Source organism: Nelumbo nucifera, chromosome 1 (assembly GCF_055504915.1).
Source record: "Nelumbo nucifera cultivar China Antique chromosome 1, China Antique-T2T, whole genome shotgun sequence".
NCBI lineage: Eukaryota > Viridiplantae > Streptophyta > Magnoliopsida > Proteales > Nelumbonaceae > Nelumbo > Nelumbo nucifera.
The window spans coordinates 161,736,266-161,759,057 of record NC_142649.1 but is presented as its reverse complement, the minus strand read 5'-3'; the positions used below and the strand labels follow the sequence as shown (position 1 = coordinate 161,759,057).

General features: G+C 36.3%; 1 protein-coding gene across 2 annotated transcripts; it reads left to right on the top strand.

Moving 5' to 3' along the window:
* Positions 1–12,002: 12,002 nt before the first annotated feature.
* Positions 12,003–22,269, top strand: LOC104610070 (Methyltransferase family protein). Of its 2 annotated transcripts, none has more exons than XM_010276535.3 (8): positions 12,003–12,283; positions 12,611–12,720; positions 14,209–14,423; positions 14,572–14,660; positions 21,153–21,255; positions 21,387–21,529; positions 21,814–21,940; positions 22,056–22,269. In XM_010276535.3, the coding sequence occupies exons 1-7, from the start codon at positions 12,086–12,088 to the stop codon at positions 21,937–21,939; spliced, it is 984 nt and encodes a 327-aa protein (XP_010274837.1). In that variant the 5' UTR covers positions 12,003–12,085; the 3' UTR covers position 21,940; positions 22,056–22,269. The 2 variants fall into 2 exon arrangements, with proteins under 2 accessions (XP_010274837.1, XP_010274838.1); XM_010276536.3 differs by having other exon boundaries at positions 12,007–12,283; positions 14,383–14,423.
* Positions 22,270–22,792: the final 523 nt, after the last annotated feature.

Genomic DNA, 22,792 nt, shown 5'->3' with positions numbered 1-22,792 from the left:
TCATGGGATCCTCCTCACTGATCGTGACTTTCATCAAGTAACTTTCTTAATCATAGTCATAATGAATTGGAGGCCTAGAAACCTGCATAGACCTTCTACGTCGATTATTTTCTAGAGCTTGTGGGACATCTCCTACTACTCCTGGGCTCTCCTCATCAAGAACAACATCCTGATGATGATTGTCCAGAATGTAATCTTCTTCTAGGAAGTGGGCATTTCGACTGCAAAACACCTTTTGGTCTTTTGGATTATAGAATAAGTAACCTATAGAGCTTTTGGGGTATCCTACAAGCAGGCAACGACTGGTTTTGGGTTCCAATTTGTTATCACTTGTTCTTTTAACATGCGCCAAACATCCCCAAATCTTCAATTGTCTTGCACTTGGTTTCTTACCAGTCCATAGCTCATATGGAGTCTTACGAATGGATTTGGTTGGAACCCGGTTCACCACGTAAATCATAGTTTCTAATGCAAAACCCCGAAATGGTACATGTAACTCTAAGTAGACGAGAAGTGAACAAACCATATCTAATAGAGTCCAATTTCTCCTCTCCGATACACCGTTTAATTGTGGTGTTACAAGAGGAGCTAGTTATGATACAATCTCATTTTCCTTTAAGTAGTCCCTGAATTCGTCGAAGAGATATTCGCCTCATCGATCTGATCGAAGAGCCTTAATTTGTCTCCCCAACTATTTTTCAACCTCTTGTCTGAACTTCTTGAACTTTTTAAAGAATTCAGACTTATGTCTCATTAGGTACACGTAACCATACCGTGAAAAATCATCGGTAAATATCATAAAGTAAACGTGCTATTTAAGTGTCCTAACATTCAGGGAACCACATACATCAGTATGTATCAGGTCTAGCGTGCCTGTAGATCTTTTAGGCTTACCTATAAATGGTCGTTTCGTCATCTTACCCTGAAGGCAAGGTTCACAGGTTGGAAGATCTTCTACAGTTAGAAAATCCAAAGGACCATCCTTTACTAATCTTATGATACAATCTATGTTAATGTGGCCAAGTCGATAATCCCACGGGCACATAGGATTAATTGTATCACGTGTTCTTTTCTTGAGGTTTATTTCCAATGTAGTTTCGGTTAAATTAGTTTCCAGAGAAGGATGGAGAACATAGAGACCACTCTCAAGTTCTCTGTAAGTGAAGAATTTGTTATTCCGTTTAATAGTAATCACATTATTGAATAAAATAAAATAACCATCCATACACAATTTTGAAACAGAAATCAAATTTCTTCTCAAATTAGGTACATAAAGACAGTCTTTAAGTAAAATAACTCCTTCTCTAAAATACAATTCTACAGTTCCTATGGTTGTAGCTGCAATAGTTGCATAAGTCCCCAAGTAAAGAGTCACTTCTCCGTCACTTAGCCTTCTTCTTGTCTTGAACCCCTGCAATGTGTTACATGCATGAGTAGAAGCCCCAAAGTCAATACACAAAGACACAGAAGTGTCCAACAAATTGGTTTCTATGATAAAGAATTCGAAATTACCTTGCTTCTTAGTCTCTAGATATTGAGGACAATTCCTCTTCCAGTGGTCGGTTTGCTTGCAAAAGTGACAAGCATCTGTTGTCTTATCATTCTTATGCTTTTTGGTCTTGCCAACTTTCTTCTAAGGCTTCTTCTTTGCCTTCCTCTTCTTTTTGCTTGATTTTCCACTTTCAACAAGCATGGTAATCGGCTTATCCTTCTTAATCAGTTCTTTACCCCTCTACAACATATTGTTGAGTTCTTAAAGGCTAACTTTTAGCTTATTCATGTTGTAATTCATGATAAACTGATTGAAAGAGGGTGACAGAGTTAAGAACATCAATTTTAGTGTCATCATCAAGCCCTGAACCAAGAGCCTCCAATTCATTGATATAGCCCATCATCTTTAGACAATGGTCATGAACTTGTTGGTTCTTAGTCATTTGAGTGGTCATAAACAATTTTAGGACTTTCTGTTGAGTAGAATGATTTTTCTCTTCATACATCGTCCTCAGACTATCCATGATATCCTTGGACACTTCGATGTTGTCGAACTGTCGCTATATCGGATTGTCCAAGGAGGCTATGATATAAAACTGGGCAAGAAAAATGTTCTCTTCCCATTCTTAAAACTCTTTCTTCCGTGCCTCGGAAGCCCTGTCACTCGGACGTTCTGGTGCAAGGTTTTTGGCTAACTTGTCCAATTTCTCGGACGTCAGCACCAGCATAAGGTTACAAAATCAGTCAGCGTAGTTTGGACCCTTAAGCTTATTATCGTCCAACAGTTTGGCGAATTGTTTGATTGCCATTTCTGATAAGAGGCAATGCAAATTATTAGTCCATAACCTAAATTGATTCATGTTATTTACATAGAAAAGGCTTTTAATCTATGTTCTATTTCTATTTCTTCATCTCTGAGATTTCCCTCCCATCTCAATGATGGAGATGCGGTTAAGTCTTTGGAAATGTGGGAAATCACATACGGTGCATGGAGCCAACTGTTTCGGTTGTATAACCCCACCACTTTCTATAAAAGATCATATCCATTCATCTTATGAGCTTTCCCTTTGCCCTCTGTCAGACAAGGTTCATTGCCATTTTAGGTTAAACCTTTCTGTCCAATAAGTACGGACCCGTCATATTCGTGAATGCCAAGGTACCATGAAAGAGTCTTCCATTTTAGGATAGGCCCCTTTTACATCAGTCTATGATGCCCCTATCATCTTATGAAGCAATCAAACGGACTCACCAGCAAATGGATAGCCCAATTTTATGGTGCATCTCTTCATTACTGATAAACCCATCCTCATGCTAATGACGGAAGGCCTTTAGAGAGTTCATCATATGAATCTCCCTATCACATGCACTTATATAAATCTGGAGGGAACAAGTTGTTATGTCCCTAGATCTGATTTAGGTCAAACCAAAGTGGTTCCCACTGACTTTCTTAAAGTCATATTCAAATGGGCCCAAAACGGCTAGGGTTCCGCACGGTTCCTCTTGGGGAGGAAACTGATATGGGGCCATCGAAAAGGGAGATCATCCAATGATCTTTAGGGCACCATGGCAATGATGTGCATTCAGCCATGGTGTGCATAGAGAACCACTAACGAATGAACATGGGCCAAGTGCTTATGGCCCATGTACGTAGCACATCACACATCATACATCACATGCATGAAACTATCACATAATTGATCCAATCAATTAAATCAACTATAAAACCCTTAATTAATTAAGTTAAATCAATATCATCCCATTAAAGTCCATAATATTATCATATAACATTATCTAGGTATATGGGCTGAACTGCAAACATTTATGTTGAATTAGGGCTAATGTAGTTTTAACTTAACAAAACAGGGTTTTACAGTGAGGGCTGAATTGCATCTTGTAATGGGCCACCAAACCCCTGGCCCAAATCAGAATTTGGGGCTGAGAACAAACCCCTATTGAACCACAGGTTCGCTCCAACCAGTTTGGACCAATCTTGGGTCAAACTGGCCTAGGGTTTGGTGTCCATTGCAAGATCCAATTCAAGATTGTGATCTGAAATTAATTACAACCGATTAAAGATAATCAAGAATCAGCAAGAAAACATATCAGAGGGTTGTACGTGTGATTGCAAACCTGTAAAACAAAGGGTTAATGTAGATAGTGAAATCGATATCTACAAATCGCAGATTGCAGTTTCTTAAACTGCAAAAGGTCTTCTCTTCTTTCATGCATTCCAGCAAGCCTTTAGATGTAAAAAAATGGAAATACCTAATTTTCTATTAATTAGATCATATGAAATCCTATACATTTTGTATAAAAAAATTATTTATAGACCAAAATGAATAGAATGAAAAATTGCAGGGTGTGCAAATCTTGCCACATTTAAAGAATTCGATCTCCATTACACGACAATCCAAGAATCCAAGAAATAATTATAGAACCATTCCATAACCATTAAAGAATAATAAAGAACTAATTTCAAATCTACACGCCCAAAATTTGGGAACCAATTCCTAGAAAACTACAAACTTGTGCAAATCGAGTAGAACAATTTTCCCCCATTTGTGCAAGAACATATCTGGTCCAGATTTGGATCAAGACTTGAACCTGGCTCTGATACCACTAAAGGGAAGGGAGATCCATTATATGGATGGCTGAACCATGCAGGGTGGCTGGGCGAAATCTCAAAAATTTCTTTCTCCCTTCTGGGAATCTTATTCCCTGATTTAGAAAAATTGTATTTTTCAATGTTCGTTCTTGAAACAAACCGGACCAAATCTGAAACCAAGATTAAGGGAGGGATATACTTGATACGGAATCAGCAGTAGTTCCCAATGTAAGTGTTCACGCCCAAAGAGTTCACCAAATCCTTCATCCACTGAAGATGACAGAGCTTAGGGTGAGGTAGGATCAGCAAAAAAGATTCTTCAGCAAGAACCCCAATTCTTCAGCAAGAATCACATAGGGATGTAAGCACAGCTTCAAGATTGTTTCTTCTAGCAAGAAACAATATCACGATCTAATCTTGATCACTCCAAGAACTAGAGATCGAACAGGGTAGGGCGACAAGAACAAAGAGAAGATCTAATATTTGCAAAAGTATTTAATAGAAGGATTTCTCCCTCTATTTATAATCTTTCTTGGATCAACTTACTAATCATATCAGGAGAGGGTTATTTGATCCAAATCTTTATTTGAATCAAAACTCTTAAGTGGATAAGACATATCTTATCCTCTTACTGGTCTAGAAGTAGATCTAAACTCTAATTCGCTCATCTCTTAACTAATCTAATTAGCCCAATTCGAATTGGGCCTTAGGCCCATTAAGATTGCAGGCTCACTTCCTTTTGAATGCTGGTTAGCTTGGGTCTCTTTGTATGGCGTGGGACCCCATCATTGATCTCCACGTAAGCCATATGGGCCTGGCCGAATTCACTACTGAAGACAGTGAACCCCTGATCCCATCAGTATGGGCTCTTAGCAGGCCCAACATTTACACTAAATGGTCCTTGGGTTTAGCCGCTTTATGAACGCCCAAAGACTATGGACTTATGTGAGATTAGCCCATCAGGTATAAACCCTAAATGGTCTTACACTTAACCTCTCAGCCCATAATGATCAAACACTGCCCGACAAGAGAGGACCTCTCCCTCAGCTGCAAGGTACAGTGTTGCACTCTCTAATCATATGGATCTCGGGAATTAAAACATTTTTTTAAACATTTTGTGAAACCATAATACATATATATATATATATATATATGTATGTATGTATGTATATCTCCATATAAATATATTTTGCAAAAACAAATCTTAACAAATTTGAAATCAAATGCCAGCAATTTAGGTTTCCATCAGAGAGAGTGCATTCCCCAATCATTCACTTTGTCTGACAAAGGGGTTGATCTTGTCACTATGATCACCCACTCAGGTGAATTCTCGGACTGTCCCAACGTACCCAAGTTTTGACCCCATCTAAGGATCTCACTGATTGGCATATCGAAGACAGCCCAATCCAACACCTAGTGTAGTACCATAATCGAGTCTAGGGGTTAGGTGTAACTTTCCAGTTTTTTCCATCTATCTCCAAGGTCCAAGGCATAACTGGAAAATGGTCCAGTTTAGAGTTTCAATCAAACTCACATTACATGTGCTTTGGGTTTCACCCTGACAGGTGAGATAAGCCACCCCAACCTTCTTGGCAGCACATTAGTGTCAGCCTTGGCAAGATAAACCTCCCAAAGTCTATCTAACGGCTGTGAAGATTCTAAACTAAAACAAGTCTCATTAGTGTTCAGTTTAAGTGTATTACACAGAAACACACCATAATAACATGAATCAATTATGTACTTCATTTATTTACATTAAATGTAAATAAGTACACCAATCTGATTGAAGCTAAGGGCATACATTGTCTAACAAACTGGTCTTCCCCTATATAGTTGATCCAACAAATCTTGTCTTTTTAAGTCCCGATTGACAGATGACTCCCTATCCACATAGTCCATCCATTCTTGTAGAATGGTCATTGTCAATGCAGTTGCAGTGGTTGCAGCACCAACCACTGCAATAAGAAGTTCTCTGTCCATCTATCAAAGCAAAATTTGTATGAAAAAAGGATAAAAGTAGGATTCCTCAAATCAATTTAAGTTAGGGGAGGGAGCAGAAAAGGATGATTTCTTTTTCTTAACAGATGAATACATATGATAGTGAAAATTCTAAGCCAAATAATAAGCTCAATGATAAGCCTATATTTGTACATATTTTCATACCTCTAACTTGATGATTTTGGTAATAATATTTTTGGAGTTAGCATGGTATTGTACTAATTATAATGAAATTGTCTTGTAAGATGATTTGGAGCTTAATTGTACAATTTTAAGGAGGAGTTCGATTTAATTGATCAAGATAATCATAGAGGAAGGACTATGCAATAATGATGCTCCATGATGTGGCCATGAAGGAGAGAATCCATTGAAATCGGATTTGATATATATGTATAAAAATCGAAAATTTTCCTATTTTGATATAGTTCCCGTATTTTGGGCATAACTTTCTGCCTACAACTTGGATTGAAGTGATTCAAACGGATAATTAAAGCTAAGAGATAGGGCTACAACTCTTGTGTTTATCACTCAACGCAATTCCGCCGCCAACCAAGTGCAACTCGAGCTATAAGTTTTGGGTCTAGCAGTTGATAGTGCAGAAGAGATAGGAGTTCAATTGAGATAAAGACTAAGAGACCTAATTTGTGTTGAATTAGGAGTATGCATTGAGAAGAAATTAAGGGGAGACTGCACTATAAAAAGGACTATAGACTCAAGGCAAAGGGGCACATCCTTAGAGAGAATTCAGTAGAGAAGAGAAGATGAAGTAGTCTTAGCACATCAGAAGAGAAGAAGAAGCAATTTCAGCACGCCAAAGAAGGAAAGGAAGAATTTGAATTCAAGAGGGAGAAAGGCTTAGTTGCTGAACTTGTCTTCTATCTTCAAAGGCTAAAGTTTTTTTATTATTCTATTCATTCTTTGATGTGTTCTTGTTGTGTTTCCCCTTTAATTTTCTTGAGTATGTTGAATTTAATGATGCCTATCTAAATTCTCTTAGATAGGGTTTAGATGGATTTTGATCTTAAGATTATATAGTTATTTGTTTAATTAAATTCGAGACCTTTATTATTTGCATGATGAATTTTTATTGTTATGCTTAATGCTTTAAAAGAATTGGCCAATCTTTTAATGATTTGATGATTCATGCATGACTGACCAAGGGATTGTTATGAATTAAATTCCTAGGCAATAAAGATCACATGATAGACTATGATATCGAAAGATGATTAGCTCATGTGTGGGAATCAAGGAAGCTTAGTGAGTCAAATCCCCTTCTACGATTAGAGGTTTCCAAAGAAATTAATGCTTATTTTTCCTTTTGACAACCACTTAGAAATTTGATGGTAGTATTGAATTAATAAAGGATTAATATGACTTGAGAAAGCTTATTAATTAATTTAGGGAAATCCATCATCACATGCAAATAACTTTAATATACCTTAAGGTAATTTCAAAATTGAGTTGGATTAAATAAGTAATTATGTAACATTGATTTAATGAAATCTAAACCCTAGTTGCATTCATCCATCAATTCATTTTATTAAGTTCTTGGATTTGCATTAATTCTTTTAGTTTTTATTCATTCAATTGATTCACGGGTTCAACTTAGGTTAGTTTAAAATTGATTTGGTACTATGATCTTGTGTCTGTGGGATCGACACTTTTCTCATCATTATACGCATATTTGACTAAGGTATACTTGCCTGAATTAACTGTGCATAAATTACACAACACTCAACAATACATTAACCAATATAAGGATAAGGGATAACAAAATGAACATAAGAGGCACAAGTCTCTCAAGCATAGAATTTTTAATTAAAAAATATTTAAAATAAATATAGTTATCATCCCAAAAAAAAAAAAAAATTATGAGAATTTAGAAAATTCCATACTTGCATTTCCAAATAACACATTCATCATATTTAAAGAAAAAATTGAATTATCATCATCCATGATACATGACTTGCAAAGTTTCATATCAAAATTTCAGAATTAAAAACCATATGTATCAGCCAAAACAGGCCGAAGTATAGCAGGTCCACATTTCTAAGAACTAGTCAGCATAAAAACTGGTTTGACTGCTGGTTCCCAGTTCTAACAGTCCAACAGTCTGGTATGGTCAGAATCGGACAACACTGGAATTTATATTCCTTAACTAGTTCCTGCCAATCTGACAACATTGGCGTGGGCCTCTGGGTTGATCCTCAAGGTGTTTCCTTAAGCCTTTTGTCAAGGCATTAACCTGACACACTTTTTAAAATTGGCAGTGATAGTGCTCTATTCTTTTAAAACACAACCAAAGGCCTTCTATTAGGTAATTTTGGGAGTTAAATGCTTGATTGTTATATTAAGCAACCATTTATCCATTAACTCATTGTACTGAAATTTACTTTCTTGTCCTCCTGATGCTTGCTCCTTCCAATTGATGACAACATCCATGACAATGGAAGAGTTTGAACTTTATTTAATGGGCACTAGTGATGTTAGCACCATCGTCCCTTGTACTTCTATAGGGTCTGAAAGTGACGAAATTAGGATCATTGTCTTGTACAAAATGGATGTTTGGGATTGAAACCCAGGACAAGCCCCACATGATGGACCGAGATTCTCAATGCAAACCCACCAAAGTCCATTCTCATCCTCCTATTCTCTGGTACCTCCCGTGCTTGAAAAAACTGACTTCTACAATTGTTGAATTCCACCCTAACAACCACTTCTACAATTGTTGAATTCTCAATGCAAACCCACCAAAGTCCATTCTCATCCACCTAACAACCACTTAATCTATAAATACATTCTTGAATTCCACCCTAGTGATAACCCAACTGACTACACTTACTAATACTAGATCAATTTTCATACACTCCAAAGAACAGCTGTCCATGTAATGTCCACATGATTCTCCCTCTTTTCTTGCATAGAAAGATCAAGTTAGAGCTGAAAAATACCAAGACATCAGATGGAGTCCAAGAAGCTCAATAGAGAGAAAAAAGTGGTTTCATATATAAGCTATGAAAGAGCAAGTTAAGAATAGATTAGTGATATTTCTCATCACTATCTAAGCAAAGGAACACACAAGGTAAAAGCTCCTAGCTTTCCTTCTTCATTGGAGAATCTCATTTGTATTGATTATCTTCAATGTGTTTTCCCAGAAAAATGCTTTGATTTTTTCTTTTGGGTGCAGTAGGACTCTCCAAAATAACTTTTGCCAGGAAAGACATGGAACTGGAGAGGATGCATCCATACTTTTGAAGAAAGAAGACTAATAGAAGTTTCAAGAAGAATCAATGGCCCACACCCTAAGGAGAGCATGGTGGCTTTGTACCAAAGCGTTTACAGATCTATTTGATGAATCTGCCTAAGCAACCATAACTACTATTCTCCTTTATTCATATACTTTTTTTTTTGTGTGTTGACTTAGTCAATTTGTCTGTATCTAGAAAAGAGAGTGTTTAGCAATCTTAATTTCTCACAACATGTTATGTTTCTTATACTCAGCATATTATAAAATTTTAAGTTACAGAATTTTGCTTTTGTCAATAGCCATAGCTATCTTCAGAGTTGCCATTGATAAAGAGAAGCAAGGTTTGGAAGCCTTTGCTCACATCAATGCTTATCATTTTTGCTCCATGGGGCTACACAACGGGGGTAGCCTATCCCCCAACCCAAGCCTCCGCTACAACCACTTGGAGGTCTTACCAACCAGCCAATTGGCACCTTGCACATCAACATTTACCAAAGGAAGAAAAAAGAAATTTAAATTAGACTCCAATCTTCAAGAGCTCTACCAGCATTGGCAAATAATACTTCAGACTGTTCTGCACTTAATTTGTAAACTTTCACAATTCAAAGCATAATGCTAATTATAGAGGGCTCGTATATTGACATATTCCATTTTTTGTACAGATTTGGAGTGGAAACTCATATATGTTGGGTCGGCAGAGGAGGAGACCTATGATCAATCTGTTGCCAGGCTGATCCACCCGATCCTTCAAAGATCAGATAAGAGGATATCATTGGTTAAACGGTGGTGCTGCTGACTTGTTCTTATCTTGGACAGGAGTTCATTAGAGTGGGATACTATGTGAACAATGACTATGAGGATGAGCACCTGAAAGAGGAACCACCCCCAAGGGTGGTTATTGACCGCGTCTAGAGAAACATCTTTGCTGAGAAACCCTGGGTAACCAAGTTCCCCAACAACTTCCATCCAGAAACATAGTGAGAGAAGAGAACAACCTCCACCTCCCTCTTAGCCAATTTTTTTTTTTTTACTATTAAGGTGAAGGGGTGAAAAGATTCATATACCCAATAACAGAGGAATTCAACAATTCTTGTGCACAATTGGTGACAGTTAAGCATACATTTGATTCATATACCCAATCATGCTTCCAACAGTTAAGCATACATTTAATTAGAAACTTTCATTAAAAAATATTTATTTTGAACACCACATATATTGATTCAATCCTGCATACAGACTATGTAAAGCTTGATTCAAGAAACTGCTGCTAAATCACCTAAATATCAAGTTATTATATTATTTTACTTAAATAGAAAATATAGTGCTACTGCTAAATCACCTAAACATTAAGCTACAATATTATTTAACTTAATTTAACTGCTATTGCTAAATCACCTAAATATTCCACTAGTGTGGATTGAGATGACCAGAAATTGTAAACAAGCATAATACAAAGTATTATTGAGAAAATAATACCTAAATCAGCATATACTATTGTTATTCATCATCATTTGCAACAGACTATTCAATACCCAAATCAGCATATACTATTCCACTACAAAAAATGAAAACCCCTTGCGTGGGTTGACTGAAATAGTACCTAAGCTTGAAAACCCCTTGGGTTGCCTGAGATAACCTGAAACACAACAAAAAATGAAAAAAAAAAATACGGATATGAGTTCGAGCATTATTGAGAAGAAGGCAAATGTATTTGAGACCAAATATACAACAAACCTAAAACAAATCTAAAACACAAGAAATCTAACATAGACAAATGTATTTGAGACCAACACCATCAGATCTAATGGCAACTCTGAAACAAATATATAACACAGAGCATATCTAAAAAAAAAAAACATAGATCTAGAAAAAACACCAAATCTAGAAAAAGGCATATACCAGAAGATAGATTTGGAGCTTCGGCGTTAAAATAAACGTCTTCAATGGTAGATCAGATGCATTTTTGGATCTGGACAACCATAGATGGCTCTAGGCGTTGGGAAAATTTCGTGGGGAGCTCATTCATGAAAATAGGTAAAAATGGTATAGAAACGAACGGAAATCATGAGAGGAACCCAAATATGAGCTTACCTCTGAGAAAGGTCGCCGGAGATGGCACCGGTGAGTATATGGTTGGACAACGGTTGAGAAGAAGATGACACTAACTTGCCTCATTGGATAAAATTTTTGCAATTGTTTCCTTTCACATTGGGGTCACACCTATTTGGTGAGACCCTGTGTCCTAAAAATTGAGAATTCAATTCTAATCGCATCTCATCATTTCGCTCAAAACAAACGTGAAAAAGTAGAAACCTTTGAAGAATATTCTTATTTTCTCATCCTATTCGCACAAAGCCAAACAGACCGTTAGGGTTTCTCTTTTGGCGGTATTTAGTGTAGGGCTGTAAATTGGTTGTGCTCAACTGAGCCCAATTCAGTCCGATCTTTTGCATAATTTGGGCTTGCGTTTTTAGTTTAGGGCTGGGCCTAAAAATTTGGGTTTTACCTAAATATAGATTGGATTTTATTAAGATCTCAGGTAAGTTCAAATTTAGATTAAGCCCAGCCCAACAACATTCCGAATTGTATAAAGGTATCTAATCGTATTTATGCCGTAAACAAATTTAACCATGGGTCCTCACAAATAAGATATTCCAATCCAACGTTTTCTTGTTTCCAATACGGCCCATTATCATCGTCGCCCCGCCATGCTTCTTCACCTTCAACTTAACCTGTGAAGTAAAATGGGTGAAGAAACACAGTATTTCTCCAAGGATTTCGAGTGGGAGGAACTCAGAGAAGAGATCGAGAACGATTTGTCTCTTCGACATCATCTACTTCCCTTCGATCCCTCTGCTCCCTCTCCATCTTTGTCTCTTTCGAACGAGTCGGAAGCATGGAAGAGCTTCCACAATCGCCACTCTACAGGGAGGTTCTTCAAGGTGCGACTTACGATTTCTATATGTTCTTTGGCTCGTATCTATTACGATTTTTTTTTTTGCTGAAATTCCGCCATTTCCATCTCTTAAATTTTACAATGCGTGTTGTCTTTACTGTCTCATGTCTTTTGAAGCTTTAATTGAATTTTATTTCTACAAATAATTCCTGGAATTTCTTTTTGGCTCCATTTTGATTGCTTGTGGGTTCTTTTGGTATTGCAGAAATGGGGGTATGGTTCTATATAAATGATTTATTGAGAAAAAAATATATACTTTTATCTTTCACTTTCATGCTATCCTGTTTGTCTAAGCTTTGACTTTTGGGAGCAGGAAAGGCGGTATTTGTTGAAGGAATTTCCTGAACTACTCACGTGTGATGCGGATTCCAAGGTTTTGGAGGTGGGATGTGGGAATGGGAGCACTGTCCTGCCCATTTTACGGTACCGTTAGTGCTTGGTTTATTTTGTATTAATTCCTTTCTTGTGGTCTTTCAATTTTAATTACATGAAATAACCTACCTTTGGTTGGCCTGGGCCTTGAGAGATTTATTAAATGGTTGGTTTCATGAACACATTTTTATCCGTGTGAATAAGTCTTTGGTTGAACTAAATCTTTTGAAGATGAACCCAGGAATCCTTTTATGGCTGCATTTTCTTTCTTTCCATCAGCCCTTACTCTGACTTTTGGAGCTATTATCCTTATCCTTGATTCAAAGTTTCAAACCCAACCATTTGGAGTTATCATCCAGTCCCTCCCTCCCTAGATCCCGGATGGCTGTGAGTCTGTGACCAATACTGGGTAATGATCTTTATGATGGAGTAATGCCATCACTATGATGACTATGCTTATCTTATTCCTTCTTTTTTTAATTTCATGTTCTCTCTCCCTCTCTTCTTCAAACCTTAGGACTAAAATCCATTTCTATTAATAAGTGTTTAGGAGGAAAGAAGTTGTCACTTTATTGCTCTTCAATCCCATTGGAACTTCAAATTTTGTAGGATTTTAAGGTGAAATATGATTGATGATGTGGTATCTCCTATAGCAAGTGAATGATTTTTTCCTTCAATAATCTAGTTTTTAAAGAAAAAAATGAGAGATACAAAGCAACGGCCAGATAAACCACAATCAGTGAAGGGAGTGGAGGGAGAAACAAAAGTACAAAGGGACGACTAAGCTAATAAATTAAAAACCCATTGAACATGACTTTTAGCAGGAACTCACTAAATTAGCACATTTACAACCTCCATTTGAAAAGAAAAATGTTCTGATCTGAGTCACAAGATTGGCCAGCCTTAAGGATGTTGGGTCCTCCTCTCATATGGAATCCTTTAGATGTGCTGATCCATCCAATCATTGACATCTCCCAACACCTCATTTAGCCAACCCATCAGCATTACCTCCATATCCACCTGAGAGAGATGTTCACTCTGGCCTCTCTAATGTCATACTGCATTATCTAAGGCCCCTTCAAACCAACTAATGGCCACCTTTGAATTATCATCTACCTTAACTTGCAACCATACAGCACAATGCCTTCTTCATATCATAAGAGGTTTACAATAATTGTTGCCCTGATCTAGGCTTTTTTCCACTCTATTGTTCTCTTGTACTGTTTTTTGCCTGTTTTACTTATTGGCGAACCTTCAATACCTTTTATGCTTTCCCAGTTATCTCCTTGTAGTACGCCAGGTATGCATAAGTATGTAATGCAATGGAATGGGCAGGCAAAAGGACTTTTTTTTTTTCATTATAAGGACAAAATGGTTTATGATTTAGCAGATCACTAATTCTTACTCTGACTCTAAACATTTCCTTGTTGTTTTATCCCTATTTTCTTGATTCATATCATTTTTCTGTTGTAAGTTAATGCTTGTTGTAGATGTGGTATTATCTCATATCCTTTCCCAAAACTTTTTTCCTTTCTGCAGTGGAAAACAGATTATTACTGTTTATGCATGTGACTGTAGCATGGAGGCTCTTGAGAGGGCTAAGGATATTATTTGTACAACTGATGGACTCTCAATAGAACATCGTTTCCATCCATTTTTATGTGATCTTTCTTTGAATGGATTTCCGAAGTGGTTGATCTGTGATTTTTGCAGAAAACCTTCCCCACATAAGCCAAACGATTTTTGTCTATCAGGTTGAAAAATATAATCCTTTCTGATGCACTTCTTTCCCAATGTCTAACAGTATTTTTTCATTTTGTGCTCCTTGATTTTGTTGGGAACTATCATGGCCTATGTGGATACTGGATAGTATGACTTTATGGTATTTGTTACATTTCTCAGATGCTAATAAGAATAAAGAAGTGAGTATGGATAGGATATCCTCTGAAGGAGGACAATGTTGCATTGGTGGAGTGGATTTTGTCACCTTGGTAAGTTACTAATACCCATTTTTTTTATCAATAACTGTGAATTGAATTAAGATTATGAAAAATTACAAATCAAGGGAGCTAAACAATCTTAGCTCCCGTACAACCATTGAACACCAAAAAAATTACAATACAGCCCAAAATATAGAGTTTCTGTTCACCCCTTGCCTAGCTAGACCATCTGCCAATGAGTTTGCACTTCTCTTTACCCATTTGTATTGAATTTCAATGTCCTTAGTCAGCCACTTAAATTTTCTCTTTTCATTGTTGTAATTCTAGAGCCTAGAGTTATCCTCTTTTAGCCAGCTCACCACAACTTCAGAATCTCCTTCTATGATCAGCTTATTAATATGCATATCCTTGACCCTTTGTATCCCTTCAAGAGCTGCAAGTATCTCAACCCTCAAGGAATCTCCCACCCCTATTGGTCCAGAAAACATAGCTAGTAGATTCCCTTGTTCATCTCTTATTGCTCCCCCTATTCTGGATGGCCTTGGATTACCCATACTGCTGCCATCAAAATTCAGTTTAGTAAAGCCATGAGATGGAGGAATCCAACAAGAGTTTGATGTCTTCTTAGCTGAAGCTAATTCTGCGATCTCCTTCCAGTTTCTTAGCAACTCATCAACTGAGAATTCTGCAAACAATGCCAAAGTTTTCAACCAATGTATCACCCTAATATGGATGACTCCATGCAGTTTGTTTATCAGGTATATTGGCAAGATATTTTCCCCATAGGTAATATAGATGCTTCTAAACATTCTAAAGATCCTCTAACAAAATCTATGCAGATCTAATAAGTTTATACAAGAACCTTCCAAGGACCTTCATGCTGCCCATGGCCACTTTGAGTCTAGATTGATGTGGTTTATATTTCTCATCTTCCCAAATGAAGAATTGTTCTATTCCAATTATAACTTATTCAAAAAACAAATCTCTACCCAGTGCACTAATAAATGATTTGGTATTTAAATAAAAGATTTCCCATATATGCACCATCTTTTCTAATTCAATGGGTTATTTATTGGCATACTCTTTTAAACAATTATATCATTATAAAGTAATAGACTGATGCTTTTAAAATGATTATACCATTTCAAGATGGTATACAAAACATTCATTGCTTATATTTTAGCTATGAATATTTTTTATTATGTTTTATCTACTACTTTTTATGGTATTGTATTGGTTATCCTTTTATAAGAGTTAAAAATAGTGAAACATTGACTTTATTTAATTAAATTATATATTTACTCAACCCACTCAACTTAGCTTTAATCCCGACTTTTTAGGGTTGGTTACATGAATCCTTTCCATCTCTTGTGCTTCATTAAGAGCCATGTTTTCTGTCAAATTTTTAAGTCCTTAAAATAATTTTTTAGCACTTCAGACCGTGCTTTCTTTGGTCTTCCCCTTGTCCCTTTAGAGCTTTCTATTTGCACCAATTTACTCCTAATTTGTGCAGTCATTGGTTGTCTATGCACATTACCAAATTATAATAAAAAAAATTCATGAGGAAAATAAGAAGGTTGAGTCATCTATAATATAAGCTTGAAACAAAGAATGGTTTTAGAGAGAAAATAATTATATTAAAATAAATGATTTGGATGTTATCTATGTGATGTAGGACGGGAAGGAGAAAAGTCTTACTAGGGTGAATGTTGCACAAAACCTAGAAATACAGATTTGAATGGTACCCAAAAATGAGGTCCAGAAGTGTGTTTGAATTGTACTTTAGTTTGGGGTCCTGATCTCAGTCGATTTGCTCCTTTTCTAGAGCCCCTTGTATTCTCTGATTCAGTTAATAAAATTACCTTACCTTTTTTCAAAAGAAAAAAATGGCACCCAAAAATGAAAGTAAAACAGAGATAAAGAGAAGTAAACAGAGAGAACACACAAATTTATGTGGTTCAGCTTATAGCCTATGTCCATGGGCGAAGGAGCAGAATTCCACTATGAAATCAGCAATTGATGAAGTATAGAGCTCTATGGTATAGAGCTCTGCACTCACAATGTCACTCACAGAACCCTAAACCCCAAATACACCCAAAGTTGCTCGACTTCTCTCACAAGCCAAAAGACAAGTATACAAGAGAAAAACCCCAAAATACATAACTCTTCGTATTCGGGTCGGACCCATAAGCTGAATATGGATCGGGTCCTAGCGGTCCAAGCCCTACACATCCACCACAAACCACTATGAAATTTTGCCTTTGGGTTTTTCTCAACTTAATTCAGAGTGGATTGATGAAGTAGGTCATAACAAAGAATTCAAGGCACAGACATAATAGTAAATGTGGTAGGAAAAAGAGGGAGAATCAGGGATTTTTGGATTATGAGAGAACGAGATTCAGACCTGAGAATAGAAATGAAAAAGAGAAGAAACTTACCATGAGCAAGTTGTAGTCCTATGACCAATATGTACTGCTTTGAATAAAGTAGAATCCTTTGAGCTAGGGGAGGCCTGCAAGGGCTGTTCCAATATTCAATTGTTTAGTATGGCTGGACAACACTGCAGCCAAAGTGGTTGAGGTTATTGGTAGTAGAATATTTTCAGCAGTTAGTAGATCTAGAAAGGGAGGAAAGAAACAAATAAGAACAAGAACTGGGAAATGGAGCTCAGGAAAATCCTTTGAGAACAAGTGTATCTCTAGCAGATGTCAATGGACAATTTCAAAAGTTGCCAAGGGTCTCTAGTAGTGTTAATTAGCTTTATTTAATGTCTTATTCCTCTTCATGAAGGACAATTTGAACTGAACAATTCTCTTTTCTCTTTACCTAAAAATTATATTTCTGTTTTCGGTTTATGTAGAAAGACAAATTTATCTATTATTTTCTACATGGATCAAATCTTTCTAATTCCATGAAAAGCCTGTTTGATTCTTTGAAAAGATTTTCAAACCAGAACCATTTCACAGTTTCAAGGAAATGCTCCTTTTGTTTGGCCAAATATGGAAATTGATTTCTAGAACTGTGCTTAGACATCCATCCTTCTCTGTATTTTCAATTTCTGTAATTCCGTCATAACCTCTTCTTCAATGTTTTTTGTTTATTTTTCCTTTTTCCTTTTGGGGGAGGGGAAAGGGGTATGACCTTGTATATAAGGGCCAACTTATAATTGGCCCTTATAGATAATCACCTATATCACACCATCAGATTCCAGATACTTTAGAAAGAATAATAAAATTCTTGAATTAATTACAAACAAAATAAAGAAAACACACAATTCAGTCAAGCCTTTCCTATTTCTTTGTAGAAGCCAGGATCAGGTGATCTACTATGTAGAGGGTGGACCATCTTGATTGGATATTCCAGGCTGATAATTTCCCAAAATGCTTTTTAAGATGGGTTGATTTAGTCTCAATTGGCAACACATGAAAATGGAATAATAACTTAAGAAAATCAATTAATGCACCAGTGAGGAGTGATCTCATGCAAGTTAAAGGTTCTGAAAGGTCAAGGGAGAAACTAAAAGAGGCCCTTGGATCAGGTAGTAAGAAAGGATTTCTGAGCCCATTCTTTGGCAGATTATGTCCTTAGAGTCAAGGGGGGCAATATTTGCACTGTTGACCACATTTAGGTTTTCATTCCTAAGTCTGTTGAAGACAAACGAGGTTACTATTCGATTTTATCAATAGGCACTTGTAGGCTTGTTGAAGATATTCTAGGGGAAAGCTTAACCACACAACATAGATTAGTAGTAGTAGATTAGCACATTAGGAAATGGAAGAGAGATAGGGAAGAAAATAGGTGTCCAAGAGTTAGGTGGGAAATCCTAAAAGGAGAAAAATTAGCTCAATTTAGATACAAATTGATAGTAGAAGGAAAAAGAAAGTAGCCACTAAAGAGAAATGGAAAAATGCTAAAGAAACTTGGTGGTGGAATGAAGATGTTCAAAATATAATCAGATTAAAATGAGCATATTACAAAGAATGGACAAAAAATATTAGAAATAAGGAAAATTGGGAAAAATATAAAACTATAAAAAGGAAGTTAAAAAGAAGGTATTGGAGTTAAACTTAAGGCAAATGATGAGCTTATCATAAATTAGCCACTAAAGAGAGAGAAAAAGGAATCTATAAACTAGCAAGTAGCAAAGATGAGAGAAACGAGTGGTAGAGATTTAAACCATGTTAGGTGAATTAAAGAGGAAGATCAAAAAATATTGGTAAAAAATGAGAAAATCAAGCAAAGATGTAAAAAAGTATTTTGAAAAGTTATTAAATGGACATGTAAAGGATGCTTATGGAGGAAAGACTAGTAATACAAATAGTGTTAAAAAATAACATATACTTTTGTAAAATTAGAACTATTGAAGTGAAAGAGGCACTAAATAAGATGAAAGGAAAGTGTTAGGACCCAATGGGATTGTAATAGAAGTATGGAAAGGTGTGCAAGAGTTAGGCTTATTATGGCTAACTAAGCTTTTCAATAAGATAATGAAAGAAAAGAAGATGCTTGATGATTGGAGAAAGAGTTATATGCTGCCTATATTTAAGAACAAAAGCAATATACAAAGCTGTAACAACTATCGGGGGATTGAGCTCATGAGCAACACTATGAAACTTTGGGAGAGAATAATTGAGCAAAGAGTACAACATGAAACAAGTATATCAAAGAACCAATTTGTGTGTATGCCCAAGATATCAACCATGGGAACTATCTTTCTTTTGAGAAGATTGATAGAAAAGTTTAGAGAGAAAAGAGAAATCTCCATATGGTGTTCATTGATCTAGAGAAAGCATATGATAGAGTTCCTAGAGAGATAATATGGTGGGTCTTGAAAAAGAAAGGAGTTCAAAATAGGTATATACACCTAATTAAGGATCTGCATGATGATGCAACAACCAATGTTAGGACACCTATGGGAGAGACATCAACTTTTATAGTTATGATGGGCCTTCACAAATGTTCAACACTTGGCTCTTATTTATTTGCACTAATCATGGGTGAATTGACTAACATATTTAGGAGGAGGTCCCATGGTGCATGTTGTTTACTGATGGGATTAAATGTAAAATTAAGCTTATGGAAAATGCCTTAGAAACACGATATTTTAAAGTAAGTAGGACTAAGACATAATATATGGCATGTAAATTTAATAACAATAGGAGTGCAAATCAGGATACACTTAGGATTGGAGACCAAGAAATAACTCAATGTGACCTTTTTGGTACATTGGTTTAATAATTCATAACAAGGGAGGGATTGAGGATGATGTTGCTCACAGAATTAGAGCAGGATGGGCAAAGTGGAGGGGTGCATTTGGAGTTTTATGTGATAGGCGAATACCAGTTGGATTGAAAGGAAAATTTTATAAAACTGTTTGTAATGCTAGCTATGTTGTACGGAGCAGGGTGTTGGGCTCTCAAGAAACATGTCCCATAAAATGAGTGGTAGAACTGTGTATGATGAAATGGATGAGTGGAAAAACTAGAAAGGATAGGATGAGAAATGAAATCATTTGTAGGAACTTAGGAGTAGCTCCAATGGGTTATAAAATGAAAGAAAGTAGACTAAGATGGTTTGTACATGTGCACAGAAGACCATCAACAGAACCCATAAGAAGTGATTTGATACAAGTTGAAAGGGCTAAAAGGGTAAGGGGTAGACAAAAAAGTAGTGAGAAATGAAATGATTTAAGTGCCAATCATTTAACAATGGATATGGAATTAAACAGAACGGACTGTCAAAATGGGAACAAGAGCCACACAGCCTACCCCATATAGTTGGGATAAGACTTAAATGATGATGATGAGGCTTGTTGAAGATGCTGTGCCTGTCTTAAGTTGGTTCATGTCTAAACTACTGGAAGACAGACAAGGTAACCACTCTGTTTTATTGATGGGCTCCTCTTGGCTTGTTGAAGTTTCTGTTCTCATGTTCGAGGATGTCATGGTTTGGGTAGCTTGAGTTGACAGGAGAGAGCAACCAAACTTCCTTACACAGATTGGAGACAAAGGGAATTATACTAATTAACAAGTTAGTGACTGCTGAATTTCTCCTTCTGATTTGGGAAATACAAACAAATGATGAATAGGATTAGAGGAGTACAGCACAGCATTGGTTTTGACACTAGGCCTGTATTTTACATTTTTTTAAGAGTAAAAAGAAAAGGTTTCATTAAAATAAAAAGGAGTCTCAATACAATCATCAGAGGGTGAGAGGCAGCACCGGATCGCCAAAATCCAAAATATCAAAGAAACAATAGCAAAAGAAAAAGATGGAAAATACTGCAAAGGCCTCGAAAGAAAGCAAGCGGTTATATCTCCATAAAAACATGCTAACAGAGGCACGAAAACCCATGCTTCTTCCCAAAGACACTAATCATCTCTTTCAAACACTACATGTCCAAATGCAATGTGAGTTGTCTGGTTCCATCAATGTTCATCAGATTTGATTCATAAACTTAGAACATTAATTTCTTCTTTTTTAACTATATCTGGATAAATGAGTATGTGAACTTTCAGTTGTCTAACTTGTATGCTTTTTTAGATATTCACATTGTCAGCCATGCCATTTCAAAAGATGCCAAAAGCCATTGCAAAATGCATTTCAGTCTTGAAGCCTGGTGGGCTTCTCTTATTCAGGGATTACGGTAAATGCCTAAACAGTATAATTTAGCCTGGAGATATCCACCAAATATTGATCTATTATTTTTTCTTATTAGGCTTCTGAGAATTTTAATTGCATGATGGATCCATATTTTCTATAACTTTCTGTTGTCAGGCCTTTATGATATGACTATGCTTCGATTTCCGCCAGAGAGAAGAGTGGGGTTTAGAGAGTACATGCGTTCTGATGGCACCCTTTCTTATTTCTTCTCTTTGGATACTGTGAGGAACCTTTTTGTCAGTGCAGGATTCATTGAGGTACTAATTTTCTTATGGATTGGTAATTATTTCTTTAAAAAATAAGAAAATTACATTTAATAACAATCATCATCTAAGCCTTCTATTGCCTAAATAGTAATACATTTCTTTGGCAACTATTTTACAGTTTTAGCTTAATCAGCCTCTTTTATCCATAAAATGTGGATGAGGTGAGATGAGAAAACTCAAGTGGGGCAGTCCTTGGAGATGGAATCTCAAAAGGCTTTTTCTCATCTCCATCCTATTAGGTGCTAATTATGGTAAACTGCCTTGTTCATTTGCAGCTTGATCTGGAATACTGTTGCATTAAGTCAGTGAATCGGCGAAATGAAAAACACATGCGAAGAGTTTGGGTTCACGGAAAGTTCCAGAAGCCCATACAAAGCTGTCCTTCCTCAGCTCCTCATTGAGGTACTTCTGAAGAAATAATATATATCTATTAGATTTGGTTTCTAGTAGGTACTTCCTGTAAAGGATTATTAGGGGCAAGGTTTATAATTGGGTAAAATTTTGCTTTTTCATTCAGGTTTGATGAAACAAGATCAAATGCCACCAAGCAATCTATGCAATGTTTTGTTATATTTGGTTGAATTGCATTTAATAATTTTCTTTTATATTTTCCTATTACGTATACTTTCTTTCTTTTCCTTGCTCTTTTCCCTTGATATCAATTAAATAACATATAACTTTTTTGTATAAATGCTTGAATATTTCTTCGTTTTTTTGGAACTTGGATGGAATTCTGGGTTTCATTGGTTGCTTGCAAAGTGAAGTGAGATAAACAAAATGTTCAAATTTTCTCTAGAAATTCAAAAAACTCACAGTATTTTCTTGACTACAAAAATATTCCTTAAAATGATAACATGTTTTCCTAAGAAAATTACTTGAAAATGGCTGGGACTCAAACACTCCCTCTCAGTCTTATGGTTGCAGTGCGTGGGGAGGGATTTATAAGGTCTTCCCCATTTTGTAAAAGGTATCAGGTACAAGCTTCGTATCAGAAACAGGCTCAGATTTTGGATGGATCCTTGGTGTGGAGATAGACCTCTTTGTGAACTGTTCCCTGGACTCTATATGTTGGCTAGTAACAGAAATGTGTTGGTGGCAGATTCCTACATAGTGGAAAGTTGTTTGGACTCCAGAATTCAGGATGAATTTAATGATTGGGAATTACACTAGGTATCAGAACTTTTGGCCCTTCTGCAATCTCAATCAGTTAATCTCAATGCCCAAGATTCCAGATTCTGGAAATGATCTAAGTCT